This window comes from Toxotes jaculatrix, chromosome 15 (genome assembly GCF_017976425.1).
Source record: "Toxotes jaculatrix isolate fToxJac2 chromosome 15, fToxJac2.pri, whole genome shotgun sequence".
NCBI classification, from domain to species: domain Eukaryota; kingdom Metazoa; phylum Chordata; class Actinopteri; family Toxotidae; genus Toxotes; species Toxotes jaculatrix.
This window is the reverse complement of record NC_054408.1, coordinates 1,477,350-1,503,004: the sequence shown is the minus strand read 5'-3', so window position 1 is coordinate 1,503,004 and position 25,655 is coordinate 1,477,350. Positions and strand designations below refer to the sequence as shown.

The 25,655-nt window shown below is 42.0% G+C and overlaps 2 protein-coding genes across 20 annotated transcripts; both read right to left on the bottom strand.

The window, feature by feature from the left end:
• Positions 1-629: 629 nt before the first annotated feature.
• On the bottom strand, positions 630-25,247 carry nup35 (nucleoporin 35). 4 transcript variants are annotated; one of them, XR_005895359.1, is made up of 10 exons: positions 24,936-25,247; positions 23,671-23,838; positions 23,448-23,584; positions 22,914-22,971; positions 22,224-22,332; positions 22,069-22,138; positions 21,096-21,224; positions 20,805-20,939; positions 20,517-20,701; positions 630-682 (listed from the first exon to the last, which is right to left on the bottom strand). XR_005895359.1 is itself a non-coding variant. In XM_041056784.1 (9 exons), exons 1-9 carry the CDS (start codon positions 24,946-24,948, stop codon positions 20,624-20,626), a joined length of 897 nt encoding a protein of 298 aa, XP_040912718.1. In that variant the 5' UTR covers positions 24,949-25,247; the 3' UTR covers positions 20,411-20,623. The 4 variants fall into 4 exon arrangements, 2 of the variants coding, with proteins under 2 accessions (XP_040912718.1, XP_040912719.1); XR_005895360.1 differs by lacking the exon at positions 630-682 and adding an exon at positions 854-871 and having other exon boundaries at positions 20,516-20,701; XM_041056784.1 differs by lacking the exon at positions 630-682 and having other exon boundaries at positions 20,411-20,701.
• ddx3xa (DEAD-box helicase 3 X-linked a) lies at positions 2,146-17,932 on the bottom strand. Of its 16 annotated transcripts, none has more exons than XM_041056712.1 (23): positions 17,606-17,932; positions 16,293-16,344; positions 15,995-16,042; positions 15,135-15,194; positions 14,678-14,770; positions 14,509-14,580; positions 12,281-12,361; positions 11,687-11,860; positions 11,207-11,342; positions 10,887-10,991; positions 10,700-10,799; positions 10,433-10,568; positions 10,171-10,268; positions 9,986-10,084; positions 9,684-9,844; positions 9,161-9,305; positions 8,931-9,075; positions 8,548-8,598; positions 6,995-7,176; positions 6,246-6,363; positions 6,012-6,165; positions 5,451-5,572; positions 2,146-5,233 (listed from the first exon to the last, which is right to left on the bottom strand). In XM_041056712.1, the coding sequence occupies exons 1-23, from the start codon at positions 17,648-17,650 to the stop codon at positions 5,148-5,150; spliced, it is 2,463 nt and encodes an 820-aa protein (XP_040912646.1). In that variant the 5' UTR covers positions 17,651-17,932; the 3' UTR covers positions 2,146-5,147. The 16 variants fall into 16 exon arrangements, with proteins under 16 accessions (XP_040912646.1, XP_040912648.1, XP_040912647.1 ...); XM_041056714.1 differs by having other exon boundaries at positions 11,753-11,860; XM_041056713.1 differs by having other exon boundaries at positions 15,135-15,191.
• Positions 25,248-25,655: the final 408 nt, after the last annotated feature.

The following is a 25,655-nucleotide window of genomic DNA, read 5'->3' as shown; positions in this document are numbered from 1 at the left end:
ATTATAAATGACATAAATGTGTGACAAAGCCAGTTGTTGGACGTCTGTCAGTGATCCAGCTCGGTTTGACTTTGACTGGAAGCATAAATATCTGAATCTTACCTCGTCTCTGTGGATGTTAACAACCGTGAGTGGATTAGAAGGAAATGGGCCCCTGAGCTCAGACATGTAAAAGGCCCCCCATCCATAAGTCGGACCCCAGACTGAAGAAGCTTTCTGTCTCTTAGTCATTTAGCATCTCTCGGTGGTCTGACTTTCACACTGGAAATATTACCAGTTCCTTCACACAGTTGCTCTGGCCCAGGCGCCCCTGACCTCTCAGGCCCTGTGGGCCCATTTGAAAATCCATCCACGACCGCAGTTGTTAATCTGAGCGAACATAAACACCAACAACACACAGAAATGGAAGCCACATACCTGAGGATCTTTCCGGACAGCTGCATCCATGTGTGTTTAAAGTCACGGTCCAGGTAATCTGGCATGTGTCCATCCTCTCCATCCCTCATCAGCCTGCACCGTGCTCCTTCAGCATCAGCATCACTGAGCGAGCTCACCGGACGCCTCTGCCCGACTCACTTCTCCTGCTCAAGTGTATGTGGTTGTGTTTTTACAATTCACCCCCACCTCCCCACACACACACACACACACACACACACACACACACACACACACACACACACACCAAAAAGCCATCTCTTAATGGCAGTCAAATCCCCTGGATGGAGTGATGGAGGGAGGGATGGATGGAGATGGAGATAGGCGGCTGGCAGGATTACAGAAGTAAAGCAAAGCTTTCAGATCAAACCGCTGAGGCCGAGCGGTAACTTAGAAACACACAGATTACGCCCACCAACACACACACACACACACAGAGCATGAAGTTGGACGTAAAACTTACCAGAAGTGCAGATGTTGAAATGGATTAGAGGATCAGCAGGCCATCAGCGGTGTGATCTGATTAGAGAGGCGATCAATACAATTTGTTAAATAAGATTACTTCACTGTACGAGCTGTATGGACCAGCACCTCCATCTTTCTCCAGAGAGATGGAGGTGCTGTTACAGCTGAGCTCAGCTATGACACAAAGACTGACAGAGAAGAAATGTTGCCAGTCACTTCACACAGAGGGTCCAGACCAGCGGGCCCCTGACTCCTCGGAACCCGGTCCCTGTTCAGTAACCGGTTCAAGGCTTCACCCGACCCCAACGTCCCAGAAACCTTATTTTCAAAATGACACAGAAATTACACAACAGGGTTTTAATGAGTGTCACTGGCTCTACGGTTATGAAACCTACTCAGCACATTAGAGACCATGTGACCTTTCAAGAGTAACATGACAAACCCTCCCAAAGTTTGGGGTAAACACGGTTTTCATGCAGGATGACAGACACGTAACCACTGTTTTGTCTTTTCATGGCCTAAAAACCACAGATGGCCACAGAACAGAACATCTGTGGAGGCATAAAAATACAGGTCACATTTCTCTTTTCACATAGTTCAGCAGAATGAGTCTCTTAAATTAAAAAAAAAGTCACTTCAAAGTTCAGCTCACATGTTCATCACGCTCTCTGCACATCTGGTTTATCATGGGAAGAGACAACATTGTGACAGACTTCTGGATTTGGGTAGTCTGGTTTTCAGCTGTCCTGGTCCTGCAGCATATTACACACATGTATCAACGCTGAAGACCTGGGTCCAAAACCACAGACATCAATCTGCTGCTGTAAAAAAATAAAAAAAATAAAAAAATAAAAATAAAATAAAATAATAATAATAATCGACTGATTTGTCAACAGAAGAAACACTGTTAAAATAAATTCATCATTCAGGTTATTTTTAAAGCAAAAATACAAAACACTTGATGGTTTTAGGTTCTTAAAATAAAACCTGCTGAAACACCTGAACAAGCTGTAAAATCAACATTTACTTAACTGGAAATTTTCACCTGGTTTGGTGTTCACCGCACTGCCTGGTTCTTACAGAGGTATTGATTCGATTTTTTGGTTTAGTTTAGAAAAAAATCAAGATAAAACTGGTGCAGGCTCCCGTCTTTGTTCCTCCTCGATCCAGGTTGTTAAAGCAAAAACACAGAAAGGAAAAAGTCACAAACAGCTTCAGGAAAATAAAGCAACAGACACAGTTGAATTTACAAATGAAATCTTTATATTTCTTTGTGTCAAAAAGAAATTAAGTCAGTCCAATCTATACCAAATTGAGTTTCGCCGCCCGCCCGCCCTGGATCCACACAGGGCAACAGGCTGCTTGCTACAGGTCTTCTCTGCACAACTACAGTAAACAAGTCTTCAGGAAACATGCTTGATTTTTCCAGATACTTTTGCATTCAAACATTTTATTTTGGTAAAATCATACAATTGCACAGCTGAGTATTTCCCATGCAGTGCAGGAGCCTATAAGCTAATACAGAAAGCAAAGTCTACATCTAAAGAGCTCTGGGGTTCTCAAGAGAACGTGGAACAAGTCTCGGGTTCTGCTTACAACAACATACACAACATGACCCTCCTGTTCATCCCAAACAGCAACAGCAGCTGCTTTGGACTTTCAGGCTTTGGACCTGCTCCACGTTGGAGGAGAACTCCAGAGGAATCATATATGCAAATACAACAATGAGAATAAACCACATGTTTGTTTCTTTAAGGATTGCCATGTGCCAGACATTCACTGGAGAAAAATAATTATCAGGTCAAATCAGAGTAAAGAATCAATAATGCACACAATTGGAGAATCTGAACACTTCTGCACCGATATGCTTAGGAAATTTATTTGCTCCTTTGACAGCTTTATTCCAAACCTTGGCATGTTTGTTCAATTCCATTTCAATTTTTGTTGACCAATTAGTATAATCTGATAGAGATGACTGGCCCTGAAAAGGCCCTGAAACAGCTGTGGATATTATTTACTGAGTCCAATGTATCTTAAACATTAAAAAGCTCACGCTACCCCGAAATATATAAATTTCACGCATACAGGTGACATTCAACATTCAAGTGCCAGTGTTTTTTGTACTGTCTTTTGGTCAAGTTTCTGAAACTTTCAAAGAATCACTTTGAGGCTTACAAAAATAAATATTTGTCAAAAATGCTTAATAAATTACACAAAACTAGCAGCAAAAGTAGAATCTAGAAATCTGTGCAAATGGCTAAATTCCCCCGACTGCTAAATCCCCTGGTCCCAAATAAATCCTGGTTTAAACGTTGAGAACCCTTCCCCTTTGTAAACAAGCTGCGTTTTTCACAATCTCCTCACACACAATATTTGGAAGCTTAAGGACACATAGTCAAGACATCTATATAAAACTCTAGATGTGCAATAAAAGAACTTTTGTAAAACTTGATGGGCACGACGTACAAGGGCCTACACACCTAAATCAAGTAGCACCATTCAATCTCAAGTTCTCAACACTGTCAGTGCATCTGCTTTTAGTTCAATTTCTTAAAAAAAGGTTTCAAGGCACAACACACCCGATGAGAAAACTGGGAGCATTTAGAGGTGAAACGCCCCCATCTCTCCTCCTCTCGATGGCTGCTCCTCTCTGAGAGGAAAAGCCGGCTCCGGCTTTATGAAGCCACAGGTTTTTATACATGTCTGAGCAGATGAACTCCCAGAGGGCCTGACAGTACTTTAATGTTCCATAAAGGAAGTGGACACTCCCATGTCTTTGGCCACCTCCACAGTTACACTACGCAGCAATGGAAACCAAAGCCACTGACGACGGTGGTGCACTGAAAACCGCGCCCCCACGCCTACCCCCGCCCCCCTAACCCCAGTGGTCGGAGTGCTGCTCTACCCCGCTCTGTTCCTCGCTGTTTAATTGATAAACCTCAGTGATCATTCAAATGCCTGTCTCTTAAAGATGAACCATGCCTCCAACGCAGCTTGAAAAGAGAAAACGTTTGTAATTAAGTTAAGCCTGCGACTCAGTTCACGTGTCCTTTCTCCTTGACCAAAAAACAAAACACTTGCAAGCGTAGAATACCATCTGGGCCTCGTGGCTGCCGGTCGCTTCAGTAAACACTAACACCACGCGATGCCCTCCCGATGCTGTGGTCCTTTATGCAGCCATTTTGAACTTCACTTTCAAGATGGCAGGCATTTTTTGTTTTGATACATATTTGTAGAGAAACAAAAAAAGTTTTTCGATTTTGCACACACCTGCACCAAAAATGTCTCAAGTAAAAATAAAACAAAAAACACCGCCCACTTAACGTAGCTAGCACTTGGTAACATACTAGCTGCCATAACACTGTCAAGTCAATTGAAAAATGTGGAGTAACAAGTTCCAGCATTGATTAGTCTTGCTTCAACCTCAGCGATTGTTGGCACTGAGCTTAATGACTTCTGTGTTTCTTAAGATTACAATAGGAATGGCTATTTTAAAGACTACCATATCCATAAAAAGGAGCCTGTCCAGGATAGAGTGAGCGAAAAAGAAAAAGAAAAAGAAAACAAATGTAACTTTTTCCCTTAGGATTAAAATACGGTTGCTTCACAGAGTGGCCCAGTTTGTATTAGACGTAGTAATGGCTCCATTAGCTGTTTGACTATAGAAAAGGCTACATGATGTTCCTGCAATAAATTTGAAGTTCAAATGGAATCATGACTCCAAGAGCCACAATACCCCAAGTGTTTGCCAAGGTTTGATTAAGTCCAAGCTTATTTTACCTTTCTAATATTTTTCACCAAACAAAATAACAGTAAAAGCAAATTTAGAGCTCTTGGCCATGTTCATCTGGTGAAATGAAAACATAGATTTCCTGTTTAAATTCAAAAGGCACAGTACATTAACATACAAATGATCCTCAGGTTATTCAATTGGTTTTTTTTTTTCCACAAAAAGAACAAAAATACTTTAAACAATGAAAGTCCGAGGTTGCTATCGGACAATGCATGTCAGCATCCATGCTCACTCTGAGGTGTGCGAATCTCTGCGGCCCCCGGTGCATTGCACGTGCTGGTGACTTTCCTTTGCGTCGTGCTGCACTTCCTTTTTGAGAGAAGCGAATGGCAGAGAACCAGGGTTGGTAATGTACTGTGTGTCAGTGAAGCTACACAGGGAGGGTTGTTATGGTCTGGCTTAAGTTAACATGTGGTTTCCGCTGGGTTGGCATGGCAACCTGTTGCTTATGTGACTAGTTGCCCCACCAATCCACACTACCAGAGTGGCTGTAATTTCCTCCATAGCCGTCGTTGCCGTAGAAGTTGCCACCAAAGCCACCTGTGAAGGACAAGGTCAGAGGTCAGAGGTCAGTCTGCAGAGAAACACTGTCATGTTTTACAGTTACGATGTGCAATAAGGAGCTCACGATTTGAATCCTACATTGCAGCTGTTAAACATAATGTCGCAGCAAGATTCTTCATAGTGTGTTTATGGTTCTGAGTTAACAACAAAGTGAAGCACAGATAAAAAGGCAGTGGGAATACTGTTCCCTTACCTCCACCAAAGCCACGGTTTCCTCCATGGCCTCCAGTGTTACGCCCTGCACGGCTGCCACTGAAGTTTCCAGAGCCACCAGATGTCTGACGGTAGTCTCTTGCTCCAAAACCACCGGAGAACCTACACAAACCAAGAACATTTGTTTATTTTTCAGATGGTAGAGGTTTTTAAGATCAGAGGTGGCTGTGACCTGTCAGGCAACACATATGGTAAAACAAACATGCCTGATTATTGGCACAATACTTGGTATAGGAAACAAAGCAATTGACAGGTTTGCCTTTGTCGCCCTTTAATTTCCAAATATGTGGATCCATTCATCAATCACTCCAAGTAAGAGGATATGGTTTATGTTTCAGAGCACATACTGACTGTGTCACTTCATTCCCAAACAGCAGAATTAACCTGGTTACTGAAATTATCAAAGACCCAAGTGATAAAACTGTCTGTGAAACTTTCCTTTCCTCCCAGAGGGACGCCTGTGTGGCCTGTAGCTCACACCTGACAGAGAGGCACTGGTGTACATTCTGAAAATACATCTGCTGCAGTGTGCGACTGTTACCTCTTGGAGCGTCCACGGTTGCTGCTCTTGTGCTGGTGCTCGTAGGCCAGGCTCTCAAGCCAGGAGGGAACCTCCTGCTTGGCCTCCACCAAAATATCCAGCAAATCTTTGGTTATGTTGCTGTTTTTGTCGTTAAAGAACGACGTGGCCAGACCTGTGCAAAAACAGGTGTAAGATTACACAGCCCCTGAAATATCAGCACACGTGACAGGCATCAAAAAATTAGGTTCATACCAAGGTTGCCCACACGTCCCGTACGGCCAATACGGTGAACGTACTCCTCAATGTCACTGGGCAAATCAAAGTTAATGACATGCTTCACGTTGCAAATGTCCAGACCTCTAGCAGCCACCTGGAGAAGTAAAGGAGGAAGATTTTTTTATTTAAATGTCACAGCAGAATCTGGAGAGATTGCCACAAGAACGCTTACAGTTTTGAGCTTCACTCTGTCCACCAGCCACAGTTCTTATGGGACTTGAGCTAATTAGCAACAGCTACAAAAATCTTCCAACAATGTGCTTCAGCTCAGCCAAAGCCAGAGTTTCCTCCATGACCCAGTTGGCCTGGTTTCCTACAGTTTCCAAATGTCAGAGACTTTGCAACCTCAACATTTTGTATACTGATCTTTGCTTTTTAAACAGATGCAAAAAAAAAAAAAAAATTACAAAAATGACATGTTCAGTCATTTTTGTAATATTTCAAGAGTTAGCTCAAAACTACTCTAACCAGATCCAGTGTTTCTCTTCCATAACTTTTTTGAATTTGCTGAAAGGAAATAAAAGCTAAAATAAATGTTTTACTCAACATGGAAATGTTTATAAATTATTTCAATAATGCCAGTCCATGATGTGCTGCAGTAATGTGTTTACTGTTAACCTGCCTGTCTATAATTTTCTTTCTAATCTACTGAGACAACTCTCTCCTTATGTTTCTGGTGGAACAAAAACAAATTTAAGTTATATGAAAATTATGAGATGACTTACAGCTGTAGCCACCAAGATGGGGCAGCGTCCAGACCGGAACTGATGCAGAGCTTCCTCTCTGTCTCTCTGGGATCGATCTCCGTGGATGCTGGTGCAGGCGTAACCCTCACGGTAAAGGAAGTCCTCCAGAGCATCTGCTCCTTTCTTGGTTTCCACAAACACCAGAGTCAGCGAGTCTTTACCTGTGTAGCCGGAAATAAAGAGGATGAGACAAAGGGAAGAGAGCAGGATAAAGAGCATGACACGAAAAAAAAAAATCATTGATAACTGGGAACAAGGCTATAGATGGATATTTGAACTAAAAGATGGGAACTTAAAACTGTCATACTGAAAAGGTCGGCAATTGCAAGATCATGAAGTGAAAGAAGAAAATCAAACAACTAAAATGACAACTCAGAAATGGAGACGGGCTGCAGGAAAAGCTCTGCATTTACTGACAACCATTAATTGACAACCCTAGCTTCAGTTCAGAACACTGTACTGAAGGTGACAGCTGAGTAATTTAATTAGTGAATTATTAGATAACAATCCAGATATTTGGAATTAATGGTGATCAGAACAAAAGCCCGAGATAATAAAAATGGCTGAGGGGTGATGGGGCGGGACAGGCCATTCCAAGTTGCATCATTCGCAACCCTGCAACTGTTTTGCCAACACACTCTGGCACAAGCCAGCAAACACAAACCTACATCCATCAAAGCTCCATCATCTCCATTATTACTTAAGCCTGTGAGTACTTTAGAATAAAGCCCAGATGAGCCCAGTCAGACTAGCTAAATTATTAAGGTGGTTATGGGCCACACAGTTCTCCATTTCCATGAAGTTGACTCCTTTCCCCCCAAGCCTCTTTACCTTGGTTGAATAACAGCCAAGTGTGTGCTTTAGCAAGGCTGTCCATGACATATTACACATTACTTTGCCTTTTATAGTGGCAGCTGCACCGGTTACCATGGAAACAGCACAAAAGCAGTATGTGTCATTTCTTTGGAGGTAAAGTCAAGTTACAAAACACAGGACCTGTACATAATAAAAAGCAGGAGTGGGAACTGCTCGAGCTGGAAGAGCTCAACACAACATAAGAAACGGTACCGTTCACTGATCTCAATGTAGACGTGGCCCAAACAAGATCTACAGAAACAGTTGTAGTGTGTTCACTGAAGTAACAGGTTGGTGCCATTAAATCTGTCACAGCCATCTGACTCATGGAAACTGAGAGCTCTCTCTATGAAAACCAGCCAACACAGTCATGTTGAGCCAGCTGACCTTAGTGCCGGTGCTGAAAACTCACCAACTCTACCCTACAAAAGAACTCTTTTTTTCAGTTGGGAGAGATTGGACTCAAAGTTCACTGAGTCTATATGGCGTGAGGCAAACGTTAGCATTGACCCTAACAGCTCTTTTTGGAAATAAAAAGAAAAAAAACAAAAAGAAAAAAACAAAAACAAAACTGAGGCAGTATGTCAAGCAGGGGGAGCAGAGGGACAGAATGAGCTGTGGGATGTGATGTTTCTGGCTTGTGGGTCAGAATGAAGTTATGGTATGTTCACACTTACCTGGCTTCTCTGGAGCCTCTGTCACATTTTCCTGAACCTCACTGGGAATAACTAAGATAAAACCAAACCAGCCAGTAAACGTAAGGCTGCTCAGTACACAACTTTAACAGCTTTAGATCATCATGAGAAGCAAACCCCCTTAAAGACGGCAAGTGATCTCAGTGCCTGCTCACACCTGCATCAGATCTTTGTTTTGACATTTTATTTTTCACTGCAAGGTCTTGCTATAATGAACAACATTTGTTAGCAGAGATGTAGCAGAGTCAATATTAGCTTGACATGGGGCAGACTGACAAACACAGGATGATGGGTTAGAGCCCAATGTGACATCCATGGGAGAAAAGAAACCTGAACATCTTCTGTTTTGTGTTTGCATTTCCTACCTGTGGCATTGAGCAAGTCAAGGAGGAAGGACCTCTTGTCTGTCTCCTCCACCCAGACCACTTTCTGGGTGATATTTTCTGAAGTGGAACCAACACGCCCCACTGCCAGGAAAATGTAGTCCTCCAGGAAATCACGAGCCAGGATCTACATAAACAAGCCAAATAAATAAATCTGCAGATATTTTTCACTCTAAGCATGGTTCTGTAAGCTTGTTTACCGTCCAACATACCTGGATCTCCTTGGGGAAGGTGGCACTGAACATCATGGTCTGGCGAATGCCTTTGGGCGGCATTGTATCTTGCTCCACAATGCGTCTGATCTGTGGCTCGAAACCCATGTCCAACATGCGGTCGGCCTCATCCAGGACCAAGTAGCTGCACAGATGCATTTCACACTTGATTAACTTTCTGGGTCTAATCATTTTTAATTATCTAGTGCCAAATATTTGCTGAGTCAAGCTTTTCCAGTGTGTAGATTTACTGCTTTTCTTTGTTGTATTTAATAGTAAACCAAATATTTTTAGGTTTTGGGCAGTTGATTGGACAAAACAACATATCTGAGGACGTCACCTTTGGCTTTTGGAAACTGTAACAGACATTTTTCACTATTTTTGAAGATTTTATTGACAAAACAACTAACTGACTAAACAAGAAAATAATCTGCAAATTAATCCATGATGAAAACAATAAGTTACTGCTTTTTTTTCTTAATTTTTTTTCTAAAGTCAGTGGAGATCCTTGTGCTATACTAACTTGCAATAGTCCAGACCGATCTTGCCCCTCTCCATCATATCAACCAGACGTCCAGGTGTGGCCACAAGCAGGTGACAGCCTCTCTCCAAGTCCCTGATCTGTTGGCCAATATCAGCTCCACCATACACCACGCAGGGACGCACACGTGAGCGATAAGCAAACTAAAGGAGGAAGAAGTGGAAGTGATTATGCTTCAAGATGCATATTCATTTGATGTTGAGGCAAACAACGTTTTATTCTATTATAGTATATTCTAATCTATTATAGTGTCAGATACAGTCAACTGTATGCTTGAAGCTCACCTTCCTCGCCTCATCATAGATCTGCAAGGCCAGTTCTCTGGTGGGAGCCAGGACGAGGGAGATGGGGTACTGCTTACGGCGGCCATACCTTCCATTCTCCTAAGGATGAAATATATGTTTATAGGAACAAGTCAAATAGCACAGCAGGATATGCTTAATTATTGTACACCGTCTTCCCCCAGTACCTGGCCATTGTTCTTGGCAGCCTGCAGAGCATCTCCTGGGCCTTCGGTGTAGATCTGGCTCAGTACGGGCAGCAAGAAGGCAGCAGTCTTACCAGAACCTGGAACACAGCAGGGATCAGACATACACTTCTACTGTTTAGACTACCTAAAGGCAAAGTATAAAACCCAAAGGTATACACTGAGTGATCCATCAACTTTTGCTTTTTATTTTAAAAGGTAAGAGAAGAGAGAAATTAAAAAGAGAACATGCAGTAATACTAACCAGTCTGGGCACAAGCCATCAGGTCTCTCTTGGACTTGATGATAGGGATGGCATGCTTCTGGACCGGGGTGGGACGAGTGTAGCGACTCAGGGTGATGTTCCCCATGATAATCTCCCCCATGTCCACATCATGGAACTACAGAATATTCACACACACCATCAGTATAAGACAGAAACCTTTCTATGAAAAAGAATCCATACAGATATAGCTTTTCCCTTTCAATTACACCACTGAGAATATGCAAGCACTGCTGAGTATAGACTTACACTTTCAATGTGGGGCGGGCAGTTGCTTCCAGTGGCCTCCACGGGAATATCATCATATTTCTCAAAATTTATCCCAGTGTTGCTTCCAGAGAAAAGCTCACTAGGAAATAAGGTTAGCAAAAGTTTAGGCCAAATGCAGGTACAAGATGGCTGTTTGTTTTGTTAATATATGAAGAATCTGTCTTACTGTTCCAGGCGCTCGTTGGGAGCAGTGGGCTTGGACCAGTCATCATCTCTGGATTCCTCCACCCAGCGGCTGTTTCCTCCGCTTGAAAAGCCCCCACGTTCATATCTGTACACAGGCACATGAATATTTAAGCCCCTTTTCATTCCTCAAAGAGCAAAGACAAAACGGCAAACTATGCTTGGCAGATTTCAATATGTCCGAAACAGGATGTAGCAAGCTAACAGCTAAACATGCAGTGTATGTATTGTACATATTATAACCCATGAAGACGTATTACAACACTAACTTCATATATTACTAAATTTAACAATTTCACGCACCTTCCCCTTGAGCCTGCCCCACGGTCACTGAAGAAGGCAGACTTGGACCTATCAGACCGTCCCCCAAAGCTGTTGTAGGCCGCATCCCTGGGAGGTCCCCCCCAGCCGCCATCTTTGTTCTCATAATTGCCAAACCCTGTAATGAACAGATAAAGCCCTGTCAGTGATATAAGTGAAGATTTTTTCGCAAATCAGCTGTGAGGCGTCATCAGATGACGTCACTTTCTTACCATGAGCGGAACGGGGTCTTTCCTTTAAAGAGCAATGCCATCAGTTATTTAAGAATCCCCAAGTTATTTCATCTTAAATGCTATTTATAATTTACAATTGTGCATATGCAGAGTAACAGCTCTTTGATATTGTAACAACTGTATAAATAAACAAGGGTGGGGGAGGGCAGAGATTACATCTAAAACTACACTGTCACCATTCTACAACTACAGCTATGGTCAGACAATTTAAAGCACGACATTTCCCCACCTGCATTTTGCAATGGTTGATTAAACGAGCCTCCACCCCTGTTACCACGGTAGGCGCCACGCCCACCTCTATCATTGCGAGGGGCTCCACGCCCTCCAAAGCCCCCATTTGTGCGGTTGTCGTGGTAACCATTCACGAATCCATTGCTGCGTCCGCCATCCCATCCAGGTGAATCTTCATTAGAAGACAAATAAAACAAAAAAATGAATAAGAGGCTTGCAAGGAGAATAACTCTGCACATATTTGTGTCTGTAAGCAAATATTGGCTAATTTGGCTGTGCTTATAGTCCTCACTAGCCACAAGTCTCTGACCTATTCTCACACCAGTTTACTAGCAGGTGGGATACAAGCAACTCCATAATAGACTGGAGCCTGTTCTGAAAGCTTGCATAATTTTAAGAAAAATGCTGCAACCGCAAACAAGAAGAAGCAAGTTCTACATCTGTACAAGAGAACGGATGCAAATCAAAGGTCTGAGGTAAAATAAATATAATCCACTGGCTTTTTCAAAATAACCACAAAGACACTGGCTTTGTTAGACGAATGTACCAAGAGACCTAATGAGCCCTGGTTCTGTCAGTATGGGACATTTACCACAACGATCTGCCCAGCTTTGGACACTGGCTGTGTCATCGTTCCCATCGGTGGCCACACTGTTATCAGTACAGGCTGACGCTGGTGGGGGGGTGGACAATGGACAGTTAGCACTGCCTTGGTAAGGCTTGCTAAGTAGCTGAGACTATGCCACAATAGTATCAAGGGGCAGACCAGTCACACAGATCTAGTCTCTGATTAGTCTTGCTTTGAGTAAGAACTGGTTGGGCCAAAGGGGCTGACTCTAGATCTGTGGTGACGATCTTAATTTTTACCTGTCAGCAAACAGGTAACTGCCTCCATCATGGCTCCCCCTTCCAAGTAAGCACAAGGAAAAGCCTTGTAATGCTTCACACAGGCACACACTGATCTATGTGCTGTAGACCAGTCCATAGATGGACAAGTAAAGGAAGTCACACGTTTTTTGTCGCTGATATTTATCTGAGCAAATAAATTCAGAATATCAGACAATTCAAACATATATTGTCCAGTATTTTCGAATCGCACTCCGAAGGTACCCTGACGATGGTATCAAGATTTGGATTTTGGGCAGTGAATAATTAGGATCTCTCCGACTAATCTGCCTTAGAATTTAAGGGGGAAATGAAAGTAACTGCTTCAGTTTCAGACATGTGGAGCTGACACATCTTCCCAGTTCCTGTGCCGGACCCAAAATCTTTAAACTTTACTTTAACAATTTTAGTATGTACAAAAAAAGAACGGAATTTTGAATTACCTACAAAAGTACTGCATACAGATTTGTGGTAGAATTTACTCACTCAGACTAGTATCAGACAAAAATGGTGAATGTGCACTCTGCAAACATGGCAAAGCACACCGTGCAGCAGTGTCACAGCCTGACTTTCTGAAACGGCAATGCAGGTAGTTCGTGAAAACTAACAAAAACAACCCCAATTCTAAAAGTACGAAGCATCGAAGCAATGCAAGTTACACCACGATCACACAGCTCGCTCTTGAAATTGTGTATAAATGTTGCAATGGCCTGTAATGATTCACCATGGTAACAATTCTCCCTGTCCAAGTAATGTTGAATTGACCATGTCACTTGTAGCTTACGAGCAAAAGGCTGAAGAAAAAAACAAAACATGGATATGTAATTAATGATTCTGAGAGGCTAAAATATGCATTACAGATAGGTTTGTTTTGCCAGTTAAACGCTGCAAGTGGTTCAGGAAGTGCAACACTTCATGGAAGAGCACATCCCCCAGCACAGTTTCACATATTTCAGTTATGTCCTGATGCGCCCTTTTGCCGTTTTGATCAGGCCCAAGGTCTGCCAGACTGCAGACAGCAAATTAACAGCATACTCCAGAGATGCTTGTGCAGCACCCCAAGCCTGCTCAACTTCAAAGACGACGTGTTGCAAGGTTATAAATTAGCGCCAACAATCTGTTTGTCTAAAAGAGAACAATTCCGGTACATTATCATCCATTAAATGCAGAGTGGAAGCCAGGTATAAACTGCAAAAAGTCAGCTGTTCTACTAACCAGTACCTAAGAAAGGGCCAAGGAGAACGTCTGATAATCGCTCTACACTGAAATAACCTCACAGTAACAAACAATGCTTTCAGACTGATGCTACAGGTTAGGAGTATTCAATCATGTGCCAGGGAGGGACGAGTGTATGCAGGTTTCTCTTCCACAACCGAGTGCACCAGTATATTTCAATGGTTGTTCCAACTTCACACCAAAATGAAGTAATACACACACAAAAAATTACATCATGATCAGTTGTTGAAACAAAAGCCTGCGTGCACTCAATGTCTCAGCACAGCAATGTTCAATAATCCCACTTAATACTTAATAGTGTGTCACAGGCCAAGAAAAAGCTACAACCAACAAAATAAAGTTCCTGCTTTGATTTCATCACTGTGACCAGGGAACGTTAAATAGTATAAAATGGTTGGACAATGCCATATGGGTACAAATCTTTGATAATTCTTTCACAGCTGATACTGTCTGATTATTAGTAAGACAGCCACAAGAGTGATGCAGTGCAGAGTCTTAAAGGCACCATCACCATGCATCATAAGCAACTTTATTTGCAAGCTTTGACAAATGCTGTGTTAGGCCCAGATTTCTGCTGCATTTTCCAAGTGACCAAGACAAGCAAGGGTACGCCATTATGCCCCAGTGTTCAGCTATATACGCTGTGAAACTCTGCCAACATGTAGATGGCATGGCATGCAGGTAGAGGCCAAGGTATACCACATCTGTTTCGCCAACCCCCACTGTAGGCATGGTAAAAGGCAAGCTCTTGAGAGGCCAGTCTTGGGTAACCTGAGCAAAGGTAGGGAAGCAGGCTATAAAAAGACTCACCCATAATTACTGGCTCATGCAGTATGAGTGTTGGGCTTAACTTTACACTAATAGTTACCAATCTTACAGTCATCCCATCCTGAAGTATAGTTATTTCTGTGTCTTGGCTGACACTCTGCCTGCCATGGTTGTGGGCACTGCTTAGAAGAAACTTGGGGGACATTGCAGGTGAAATATGGGCTTGAATATACAGTGGGGAAAAAATCATTTAAATAAATCTATCATAAGCTTCTGTAGATTAAAAACTCAACAAGCTATAGTAAAGAAGAACATTAACCCAACAACCTTGTACTTAAATCAAATTGCCCTTTACTTATATTTCTCATTTTGACTGCAAGCATCCCAGCAGAGAGAAGCACATTAGGCATTCATGGGCCCATCGTTAACTTTTACTGTTAAGTGTGTAAGTCTAACCCTCTCCCCCTTCGCACTGGCTTTGCTGGTGTGTAAAATGGCTATTTCATGCATCTGGAAATGCAGGTTGCCCTCAGCGAAAGCAGACAGAAGGGACTTACAGAAATTTACTGGTGCCACTGAAAAACCGCACTGTCTACCAGCGGAATAAGCATTTCCTGCTGTGGAATAAGAAAACAGTAAAACGAGAAAAACGTCAAGTGTGCAAAGACACAGTACCATGATTCCATCTTTTTTTTAATGTAAACTTGCCTGGCTGACAATGTAAGTCAGTTTTTCTTGATTTTAAGCCTTTAAGAGGCTAAACAAGTACAGGAAAAAAAAACTTAGAGCTACCTCACATCCACCTCAGCCTAGCTACAAAACATTGTTAAAAGGCTACAGATGTCAATACTGATAAAAACAAACAACCCACCCCCCCGTCACATTTCCCTTTATCAGAGCAGTATACAGCTAGCACTCCTCTTTTCCACACGTGAGACACTGCACCAGAAAGAGATCTCCCATGAAAATGGTTACTAAAATGTTAAACCGAGTTACACGTTTTAAAATTTGCCCCATTCTCTTACTTATGAGCAGCATGGGGATAAAATTCAAGGCTATGGCCATTTTATGGTTCCACTTGTCCTACTTTATCCATGCCAAAATAAGCTATCACGCACAGACTCAGAAAACCCATTTGACATGGCTTTCTCTCCTCATTCTGTGCACAGGTTAAAATGAGACTAGTGTCTTCAACATTCCCAATGGTCTGAAGTGCAGCAAAACCACTGCACAACCACCATCTTTGTCTTGACTGGTAAAGACCAATATTGTCTGGTTAGCGCCTCACAATTTTTTTCTCAATCGTGCTTGCTTTTACCATGCTCTGATGGGCTTTTACCAATCAAGAACACCACAAGTCAAACCCGTGTTAATGGCCTGACTGTAGCTCAGCGGGTGAGTGTGAAACCAAACTCACCGTTTTTGGAAGCATCTTTGTTCCTCAAGTGAGGTGGAATGTAACGCCCTGGATGGAAAGGGAAAAAAATGTCATGTGCCACACACAGTTAAACACACTAAGTTACTAAGACTGGTGTTAATTTAAAGAAGCTATGGACACTAAAGGAGAAACACAGTTATGATAGAACATGTCTCCCCTGCCTGTTTTGTAGAAAATACATTTTGCTTTTGAACATTGCCTGAATGTAATCATCAATATAAAAGTACTAACTTATAAAAACCAATTTCATCACAGTGAAATCTGCTGTATTACTTACTGCCAGTTCCTCCGCCTTGTCCGTCAGCAGAGTTCAAGTCTAGGGCAGCAAGCTACAAAAAAGGACAAATAAGGACAAGTTAATAATGTAAATTGAAATTAAAAATTCATCCAAATTCCTGAAACCATCAACAACATATGACAGTAAATCAATATAACTATTGTTGAAACAACACCACAAACACTTTAATTAATCCTCCAACTTGAAATGTTTGGCTGTAAACCAGAGCTGCAATTTTCAGTCAAATAATCGAATGATCTTTTAAAGCAAAAAAGACAGACTTGAGAATTTTGTACTAAAAAGACTGCAACTTTGGAAGATTCCCACTTGGGTTGTTTAAGATGAAGCCTCATAAGCTTCAAACCGCTTTTGGAAAATGTTATTTTCACAGAACGATTAGTGAATTTTGTCACCCATAGCTCCCATTACAAGCGCATCAAGAGGGGATAGTTTAATGGTCGACAGCGGGAGGAACGATCACAGACTATTATGTGAAGACACTGTTAGAAATTGTAAATCCATCGTTTATATGAAATAAATCAAAGATAGATTAAAAATAATCGTTAGTTGCAGCCCTACTGTCCACTACTTTCAGCTAGATCGTTCCAACAATGGTTTTGCACTTTAGGCTAAACCAAGAACTCCGACCATTATTAAACTCCTTATATAAAATTGTTAAAAAATTGGCCTGGTTATCGAACAACAGACATGACATGCATGGCACAACCATCAAAGAAGAAAACATCGACAAGTTAAAAAAAAGAGAACATTAAAAAAGTGAAATATACCTTAGCACTAACCGTTAATAAAAGTAGAAAATTGCATGCTACCTGAACGGTTGATAACTTTGAGAGCATTAGACTTCAGAAACTTTTACGGTCGCTAAAAACCGCTGCCAACATTTTCTCCTGCGCCACGTTTCAGGTTGAGAAGGCCCAACATTAGCCGGGCTAACTTAGTACGATACCGGTCGGATCGTAAATGTTGTCTAAGCCGTGTATATCGCCATTAACTGAAACAAAATTTCAAACGAGGCGATTCACATATTTTATTTAGTTAGACTGAAGACTGCTGTTAGCCATTTAAAAAGGGGACACACACAATTAAGAAGCTTGTTGGTTAAATTCTGGCACGACGTAGTGACGAGCTCCGCCATCACAATCTTCTCTACGGCGACATGACCACCTCCATTTTACCAGCCGCAGCGTTAGCTTAGCTCACGGCTAACGACTCTTTCTCTGTCGAAACTACATGTGCGTAACGGAAAATCACCACACGTATGTAAGAAAAACAAAGAAGTTTAAAGTACTTACCTGCTGATCTAGACCGTGTGGACTATCAATGACCACATGACTCATAACTAAAGAGAGTAGTGGGGGATTATTTCTGAAGAGAAAGGATTTTCTTTGTTAGCACGACCGGCTATGCTGTAACGTTAACTTAGCTTTCCTTTTCTGTACAAATTTACGACCTTGAGCCAACGGTTACTTATAACGCCAGCTAAACGATTACGTTTACTTTAAATAAATAAAATTACGTTGTTTGGTATAAATATAAATTCCGTTCAAGTTTCCAAATGAAATGATGGCTGTGGAACAGTAGAACAGATACCCCCTCCCGGCAGGCTTGACCGTGGTGGAATGAGACACCGAGTGCTCAGGTAGCGCGAGATATGGCCTCTGAAACCTCAGGCCAGCGCGCTGTTGGACAAATATCGCGATGTTTCTGTTCATCTCGGATTGGTATCGCTCACAGTGGCGAGAGCAGGCACGTGAAACCGATCGTTAAGGTTGGCGTTCTACTGTGTGAAAAATGTGTTTAAAAACCCGGGACCGGGAACCTAAACTTCTACACTTTAACGCCTATCCAGCACTGCCATGGATGGAAGATGCACAAAAAAGATATAAAACAACCGCAAAGAAACACAAAATGATAACAAAGACATGCAAAATTACCACAAAGAGACGCAAAATGGCTCCAGGGGTTTGCAAAAATAACTCCAAAGAGATCACAGAGATGGAGAATGACCGCAGAGTGATTGAGAAAGGATGCACAGCAACTACAAAAAGATAAAAATAACTGTCAAGATATGCAAAATTACTACAAAGAGAGGTACAATACCCACAAAGAGACGTAAAATGACTACAATGAGATGCAAACTACCACAAAGAGATTTGTAGTCATTTTGTGTCTCTTTTAGTCTGGGTGTGTTGCTTCTATATGGAGCAGTGGGGGTGTTTTGCTGTACATATCTGTGCCAAGGGTTCCATTGTTTCATAATCCCTCAACAACACATGCAAATCAGAGAAGGCTAAACACTGTGTGTGTGTGTGTGTATATTTACATAAAGGGATTCTCCAGGTTGTTCAGAATGGGACACGTGACATCTGGAACAGCTGACCATCCCCTAATCATAGGGTTTCAAATTACCTTGTAAGGTCAGAAGGGTCAAGCATAAGCTCAGCCAAAGCTCCCCCGCCCTCTGCCTTCCCTTCCACTCCCCCTGTCTTTTCTGTAGCAGTGCGCCTTCTGTTCTGCATACAGTTCAGCCTGCGAGGCCTGTTCTGGTAATTTATCCCGTGCTGTATGCTGCACCAGTAGAGTGAGGGCTGAAGACACCATATGTTGCTAGGATAAGGTACACCAGGGGTAATTGGTTACTAGGAGAAAGGTCAGCTGGTGAGAGATTTCAGAAATGACTGATGATAAGTGAGGCTGAGGCACAGGAAATCCCCCCCTTACTCCATCTATAAGATGTAACGACTCACCTAAATTTAATTTTGTCCTCTAAGGACATGTTTACAAGAACATTTGGACTTTTAAACACGCTTTTATTAAAACCAGACTTATTATTCTTACTTTTTGTTTCAGCCTCTTTGGCTATAGTGGAAAGTAACATTTACTTAAGTCCTTTAATGAAGTACAATTTTAAGGTGCTTGTACTTGAATATTTCAGTGTTCTTTTACTTTGTACTTCTACTCTGTGACTTTTCTTTGATAACTTTAGTAACTTTGCAGATTCAGATTAGCAGCACAAATAATAATATAGTCAATAAATGAATTATGATGTAAAATACTTTATTTATCCCTGGGTGTAAATATAGTTAAAATTCGCCCCACCTTTCCAAGTAATAATGCTCAGTACCATTCCCTATGGTAAGTACTTTACACACATATATACATGCTTCATGTGTCAGCTTGATTAGTCATTATCCATTAGTCATCCAATGACACAGAGGTTTTCCATGCTGACAGGACAAGCACCAAGGTGCACCTACCTATTCCAAAAATGTTGCTTAACTTGATACTGAACTGACAGAGTAGGCGTAAGGTTGGGACCAATTAACTTGTAATGTATTCAATCTAAATATTTATTTATGAACCTTTGCTTTCAGAAGCTCTTCTCTCCTGCTTTTGTGAACACTTTTGAACTCTCTTGTTTTTTTCAACCAAGTTTTAAACATTACCAACACAGAACATATAAATGGACTTTTTTGTGTGGCAGGACTTGTGGCTCCATCTGCTGGACAAAATATTCTTTCACACTTTCAGCAGAGTTCATAGAGCCATACAGTACAGTAAGTACTTTTGACCTGACTGACAGATTTCAACAGGTTTGGGCTGTTTAGTTTCAATGACATCTGCTGCAGCATACAATAGCATCAACTGTATTCTCACAATTTTTTGTCAAAGGATTGTGTTTGTTCCTTTCTTGTTTCAACATGACAATGCCCCATGTACAAAGCCATCTCCATACAGAAAAACTGTTTTCCCACTTTGGTGATAAAGAACTTGACTCGCCTGCACAGAGCCTTGACTTCAGCTCAGTCCAATCCCACGTAAGATGAACCTGAATGCCGACGGAGAGTCAGCTCTTATCACCAAACATCTGGACCACGGTGATGGTATGTGTGGAGCAGTGGAGTGGGAAAAAATCCCTGCAGCAGGCCAGAAGAGTAGGGGCTGTTAGAGCAGAACATTAATGCCCATAGTTCTGATTCAACAATCACATTTGTGAGGAATGTCTGAGTGACCACAAACTTTTGGCCATGCCTTGTAACAGTGCCACCGTGTGGCTGCTGAGAGAACATCATCTCTGAATGAAACCTGAGGTTTACTGAGTTTAAACCAGAGACAATTTTATTGAGACAGAGACAGTAAAAAACACATATTATAAAAGAAGAGAGAGAAAGAGAAAATCCTCCACACACAGAGTGCACAGTCACACACACACACACACACACACACACGCACACGCACACAGTAGTGAGTCAGTTCATCCACCGATTCTCCTTCGAGGCTGCAGGTATCCCATGATGCACTGTGTAATGTCACCAACCAAACATGTACTCCATCGCTTTGGAAACAAAGCTGTCGTCCTTCCTGGGTGTCTGTCTGTCTGCTACCACCTAAAGACAGACACAGGTTTATTTCTAAAGTCAACCAGCAGCAGTACAAACAAATTGCAGATTTTCAAGTAGAACCAGAGTGAATCCTGAGGTCAGAGGTCACCTGGTAGTCGTTGCTGGAGCTTCTGTAGGCGGCGCTGAGCGGTCTGATGTCGGAACGAGGAGTGGAGGGGAGGGCGGAAGAGGAGAAGGAGGAAGAGAGGGGAAGAGAGACAGCTTCACTGCTGTCCATCACACTCTGAGAGAGAAAGAGAGAGAATCAACTTCACTGCTGCTCAGTTCAGATTCCAAACTGGGATCAATGTCACCTGATGTGAAGGACCAATCAGATGGCAGAGAAATGGACACACACACACACACACAGACATACACTTAGGTAAAAACAGGTACTGACCTTGTCTATACAGGGTTTCACTCCCACCATGATGGCATCACCAAACACTTTTCCATCCTTAGACAGAGCTTTCCTGGCCTGAAGCCTGGACTGATACTGAAGGTGCATCCAGTTACCAGGAGACGCCATCTGTCAATTTACCATCAATATATATAGAAACACGCATCAATACACCTGTATGAGCTGAGCTGTTAGTGCTAATCAACAAAGTTCACTGATCAAGACGTTACTTCCCTGTGTCAGCATCACATGATGCAGCAGTCGACGTAGTGATTCCCTACATGAGCTTCAGGAGCCATAAATTTGAGCTGCGTCGATAAAATCGATTCTCGTTTTATTTTCTAAAGATCGATTCGTATGTGCTCACGTCAATTTGATGACGCGAATTCGGGGGTTATTCTTATGATGTTATGAGGCTGTAAATGTACTGTAAAACGCTAAGTGGACATGTTCATTCACTGTCTTCCTTTTAGTATACAGTTTTATCATATTCTGACCTGTGGGCTGACTCATCATCCTGTGCTTATCTAACAAATGCAACACAAACAGTTTGTGCTTTAAGATTATTGGTGTTGTCAACATGTATCAACCTGACAGTGTGTCAGTCAGTAACACTGATGGAGATCCCAACTAATGCTGCACTCATTGGCCTCTGTGAGTCAACAGGACAGCTGAGGAACAATGTTCAGGTTCATCACAGACTTCTGAGGTTCTTCATCTAAGCAGTTCACCTGTATGTTGTTCTGCTTTTCTCTTCCTTCCAACCTCGGAAACAAAAAGTGACCTGCTAAATGTTGTGCTGCTCCCACCAGCAGCATCTCCTGTTAAGTTTTATAGTTTGATGTTAATAACCTGTAACACCAGTCCTTGTTTCTAACATCACACTCGACTGGACTGTGTGTGTGTGTGTGTGTGTGTGTGTGTGTGTGTGTGTGTGTGTGTGTGTGTGTGTGTGTGTGTGTGTGAGTCTCACCGTGTGTTTCAGGATGTTTCCGTACTGAGCAAACTGCAGCAGGATGTAAGAGGCTGAGGCTGGAGGAAAACTAACACACAGAGTTGATGTCTATTATATTGACACTATATTCAGCAGGAGGTCAGTGTAATCAGTTTATTTAGAAATAAAAATACCCAAACACAGTGACCCAGGTCTGGTCCAGCTGATCATCAGATGACAAAGACTCTCCCTGACTGTAGAACGGATCCACCTGAGCTGGAGATAAGCACACCTGCTGCACACCTGGAGACGGACACAGGTAGGAGGAAGAGAGAGAGACAGGTGGGTCAAAATAACAGACACACACTAACTGGCCACTTTATTAAGTACACATGTACATTGCAATTCAATACAACAGGTCAGGTTTTGTTGACATTGTCAGAAATGTGTAAATTCAATTTTATGTTTATTACTGAGGTCATAGCTAAAGCAGCTGAGTACATGAACAACAATGCAGAGAAAAAACATGTTAGATATTCCTCATCTTCTTTCACATGTATTGTATTAGTGTGTTTGTCACCTGATAAGTCAATGCTGTACAGAAATCTTTATGTTAAAAATATTACTATTGGCTGATATGTCTTCATATCTTTATCATGTTGAGAAAGAGCTGTTTCCCCTCCGTGCCCCTCCGGCTTTTTACACGGGGGCACAGTCATAAAGAAAACAGGAAAGGCACTAACACAAACTGTTGACAATTCAAGGAAACAATTGTCTGGAAGTAGTCTTTGTGTTAATACACTGATACACTGATTACTTGTTGTAGACTCGCTAATATCAGTGATAGATTAACTAGTAATACCATTAGTAGTAGCAGTATGTACCTGTTCCTGGGGTTGAGGCCTGACGAGCAGACAGAGGAGACTGCATTACAGGAAAAGACTGAAGACAGAAGCAGACAGAGAGGACAGAGATATTTACATTATGCTCAGACTTTTCTCGCCTTTATCACATTTTAAATCATCATAACTGGCAGATTTGTCTCAGCCAGAAAGTCTTACTGAATCTACCAAGCTCTGAGCTCCAGCATCAATGAGCTTAAAGAGTTAGGCTTCAGACAGTTAGCTTCAGTTTCAGTTTCTTCAAAACTATGTGTCATTAGCCCAAGGAGTGAACTATGGACAGAACATACCAGCAGTGGATGGGAAACTGTAAACAAAGCATTTCAAAATATCCATATACTTGTTGAACAGGTGCTTTGCTGATCAGGTAATAAGCACACATTAAACCAGCTCGCTTTCTACACCCACTTATCATTGTGGTTGAAAAGCTGCAATTCTCCGTTGTGAGAACATCTATTTCTGCAAGGAGCAAATGTGGGACATGGTTTTGATTAATCAAACTGTCTGTGTACTAACCTGCCTGTGTGCATTGAGGGGCGTCGCTACAGTAACCAAGTCGTCGCGGATACTGCGGACAGGTGGAGCTCCACTTTTATCCTTGGGGGTGGGGACAACAGGCTGAGGGGCAGAGCCTCCCCCACCACCTCCTCCTCCTAAAATGCAGGACAGCACATACTAACAAATCTATCAAAGAAATAACCATCAGCTGATCTACAGGTGGGTGTGAGTTCCTGCTGACCTCGGTGCATACCTGTGCTCTCCACGAGGGGCATGGTCAAGCTGAAGGGGCGTGGCTGGGGGCTAGCTGGAGCTGGTAGGTCTCCCATCAAGAAACCGGGCAGAAACTGAGCTCCAGAGGTCGGCTTTGGAGAGGTGGGAGAGCCCAGGGTCATCGGTTCCGTTCCCACTGAGAGACAGTGACACAGAGTGGTTTGAGACAAGCGGCCACCATCAGGACTGACTCAAGCTCAAGTCAGCAGTTATAAAGGATAAAGCCAAAGAGCTGAGGTTGTAGAATGTAGCAGTAATTTTACTGTGTGTTTCTGCTACTTTAAATACAGGTGGTAAAGTAAACATCTGAACTTCTGTGATTAGCTGCTGGACTGAAGTTTGAGGCAGGCACATTTAATGAAGAGAAAAAAAAAGGAAAAAATATCCAGGCTCTGTTTATGTCTGTGATTCTTTCCTACACCTTCTCCACTGATCACAGTGAGCTCTGCAGTGTGGTGAATGTTTCGCACAGAGCACGAGATGACAGAGAGCAAAGGACAGTCACCTAGTTCACAGTTAAACTTAAGACTTTTAAAGGCTGTTTAAAAAAAAAACCACACAGGTGATGTAATTCAATACCTGTAACACAGTCATACCAAGCAAATTATGAAAGAAAGATATCAGTGAAAGCCAGGAGGGATGATAAGGCCTAGAATTAAATATCCAGCGTGGATATTTTGACACTTGACACACGTGACATGAGTTACTAATCATTAAACGCGGTCTGGACCTGGACAAGCAGCAGAAAATGGATCGAAGGATTAACCAAATTAAAAAATGTGATTAAGGTTCACATTTGACTTTCAAATAACATCAGAGATCTGGAACAATGGTAGTGGAGATGTTTATGCTATAATCATCAACACGTCCACACGTCCATTCTATAAATAACATTACTGTCAACAACAGGCTAGAAAAAACGTTTGAGGTCTTTATAAATGAAGTTCAAGCAGATAATCTGGATACAGGACTTTTACACTGTGGTATTGCAGAATTTAAAAAAAGAGAAAGATATGAAAACTTCTTCCTCCACTGGTGAACATGAGAAACAGTTTAACGTAACGTTTAATCTCAATTAACATGTTTACCTCTTAGAAAACTAGAAATAAACACCACTGTCCGCTGCTAACAGCTAATGTTGAGCTAACGGTTCGTCAGAGCAAACAGATTGATGAACATATAAATAACAAAGTCATCAGACAACAGCAGATAAAACTATAAAACTCCGGTTACCTTGAAGCTCCATCTCTGCCTGGTGCCTCGTTACTTTCTGGCCGCGATTTTCAAAAGTAGGAAATGACGCCAGGCAAAGGGCTGGCTAGCTGGCTAATGTGGCTAGCAAAGCTAACTGGACTGTCACTAGAACTTTCTGTTACTGAAACAACTACTAAAGTGGAGCTGAACGCTAAATGATACCAGCCAATAATTTAAATGGTTTAAAATCGGAGTCAGTCAGAAACTCAGTTCGTTTCTGTTGGTTTCCAGAGCTCAGGGGTGCTGGTCCGAGCAGACTGGAAACTGAGAGCACCTCAGCTAACGGGGCTACTCCGGCGCATTAAGGTAGCGTCATTGTAAAGAGGCGTTCAGGGGAGTTTTGTTTTACCCGAGACTTGTAAAGCCAGATTTTTTTTACCGTAAAAATTTGAGCGTAAACTTTTAAGGTATAGTTCAGTGAAATATTTCCAAACAGAAAAAATAATACAAACAAGAAAAACTTTGTTCCAGTTTCTAGTGGCTCAATACGACAGAATTTCCATTGATAGCCCAGGTTCTACGACATTTATTCATTAGACAAAAGTCTAATGAATACATACATAATTGTATGTATTCATTAGACTTTGTATTTCCCCATTATCTATTTAACGCTGGACATTTTGGAAATCCCCAACAAAGGTATTTCATTTAGACATGCTTAGATTTATAAACGAGTGGACCTGAATGCACCAAACTTTG